Raw genomic sequence first — 1924 nt, forward strand, 5'->3', positions numbered from 1 at the left:
AATTATTTTAAAATATATTAATTCAGTAAACAACTAAACAACTTAAAACTAAGAGTAGAATTTGAGCCGAGGGCTCGGAGCTCGGCTTGGGCTTTGGCTCGTTTAAACTCAGCTCGAGCTCGCTCATTTACTATATGAGCCGAGCTCGAGCTCAAATAAAAGCTCGTGTAACAAATGAACTTGATAAAGCTCAGCTCGTTTAGTTCAAATATCATATTTATAGTATAAAATAACCGAAGGCTTGGCTCGTTTAAACTCGGCTCGAACTCACTAGTTTAACTATATGAGCCGAGCTCGAGCTCGAACTCAATTTAAAACTCGTGTAATTAGCGAGCCGAGCTTGAGCATGATAAAACTCGACTTGTTTAGCTCAAATTCCACCCTTACTTAGAACTTACACATTCATTCAACAAGCATATTCTTCGATCATGTTAATACATAATTTCAATAAATAGAAAGATGGATGAAATTAAAACATATACTAAAATAACAATATTGATTTTTTGAAATTAGTAGAAAAACAATGTTATATTTCTATAAGGTTTTTATTTAGTTTGTAAACTGTATGTAATTTGTTTTAATTTAGTAACTATATTAAATGAAATAACCGCTATATCTTAAAAATTTGAAAATTAATTGGAAATCAGATCGGCTTTTGAAAACACATCCAATTATTTATTTTATCCGATCAAATTATTTAATTATTTTTCTAAAAAAAATCAGATATTGGAATTTCAAATATCGGAACAAATATCATTATATCATTGCAAAATTCATAAAAATACATCGGATCGGAATTCGGGAATTCGGAAAAAAGTGGCACCCCTAACAAAAACCACCATCAACAGCCGATTTATTTAACCACTAGAAAGATCGCTGGACTGTATTGTTTGTTCTTTACTGTGGAGCGGTCACGCTGGGCTGGTTCCTTGCTTTTTCCTTCTCCTTCACATCACTTCCCTGACTCCTGTCGTATTCTTCACTCACCATAAGGCCATGCCACATCAAAAAACAATTTTTGAGTGTCAATTAATATAGAAAAAAGAGAGATAAGAAATACAAAAAAATATAAACAACACAACATATAGATACCAGGGTGATTAGGTTGATGAGGGTGGACAGCGTTGACTTCATGATCCTCGTTGTGTGTGGGAAGACGCTGGTTATCTCCATAAATTCCACCAAAACCTTCTTCTTCGGATCGGGTCGCGTACCCCTCTCCAAATGAATGAGACATCACATCCCTTCACACATCGATCACAAAACCACAAATAGAATTGTTATACTACAGTACATAAATACAGTATTAATTAATGATAATAGAAACAAGCGATAAATGATTATTACCCGTGGACCTTCTCGCTCTGACTCTGGGGGTTAGCTTTCTGACTTTGGTTCTGTGCGTTGCTCATCTTATCCTGGTTTTCAGATTGAGTGGAAACAGACTTGGCTTGTGCTGGTAATTGCACCACGGCAGTTTTGCGACCGATACTAGAAATTTGAGTGTTCAGTAATATATTTGGTCGACACCTTGCAACTTTCAAAGCTTGAAGCATTATATTTTGTTCTTTGAAGATTATATATAATGTAGAGAGAGCTAGAAATGAATTGTGGCGATGCAGAAATAGTGAATGTTCCAGCAAAATCTGTGCTTAAAGGATTTCAATTTTTACCCGGTGGACGCGTGTTATTACTTTCACTACGTGTCCTTTTCTTGGAGGAAAAGTTAGCTGTTCAAAGGGTCCGACACATACCCGATTTTTTCTCGTTGTTGAACGCGTGTTGTAGAAGCATTCCTCCTAAATTTAGACATAAGCAGAATCACTGAAGCATTTTTTGTCGGTTGGGCTTCAAAGTTGGAACAGGGCCTTGAAGCCCGTCTGTATATCAAACTATGCAGATCAAGGCCCAACCCGTTAAGTGA

General features: G+C 36.2%; 1 protein-coding gene across 1 annotated transcript; it reads right to left on the bottom strand.

Annotated features, from left to right (window-relative positions):
- Positions 1–726: 726 nt before the first annotated feature.
- LOC147501269 (late embryogenesis abundant protein) lies at positions 727–1653 on the bottom strand. Its single transcript, XM_086606309.1, has 3 exons — positions 1348–1653; positions 1093–1244; positions 727–977 (listed from the first exon to the last, which is right to left on the bottom strand). The coding sequence occupies exons 1-3, from the start codon at positions 1554–1556 to the stop codon at positions 898–900; spliced, it is 441 nt and encodes a 146-aa protein (XP_086462435.1). The 5' UTR covers positions 1557–1653; the 3' UTR covers positions 727–897.
- Between the last annotated feature and the right edge of the window lie 271 nt (positions 1654–1924).

Source organism: Coptis chinensis, chromosome 4, assembly GCF_015680905.1.
Source record: "Coptis chinensis isolate HL-2020 chromosome 4, ASM1568090v1, whole genome shotgun sequence".
NCBI classification, from domain to species: domain Eukaryota; kingdom Viridiplantae; phylum Streptophyta; class Magnoliopsida; order Ranunculales; family Ranunculaceae; genus Coptis; species Coptis chinensis.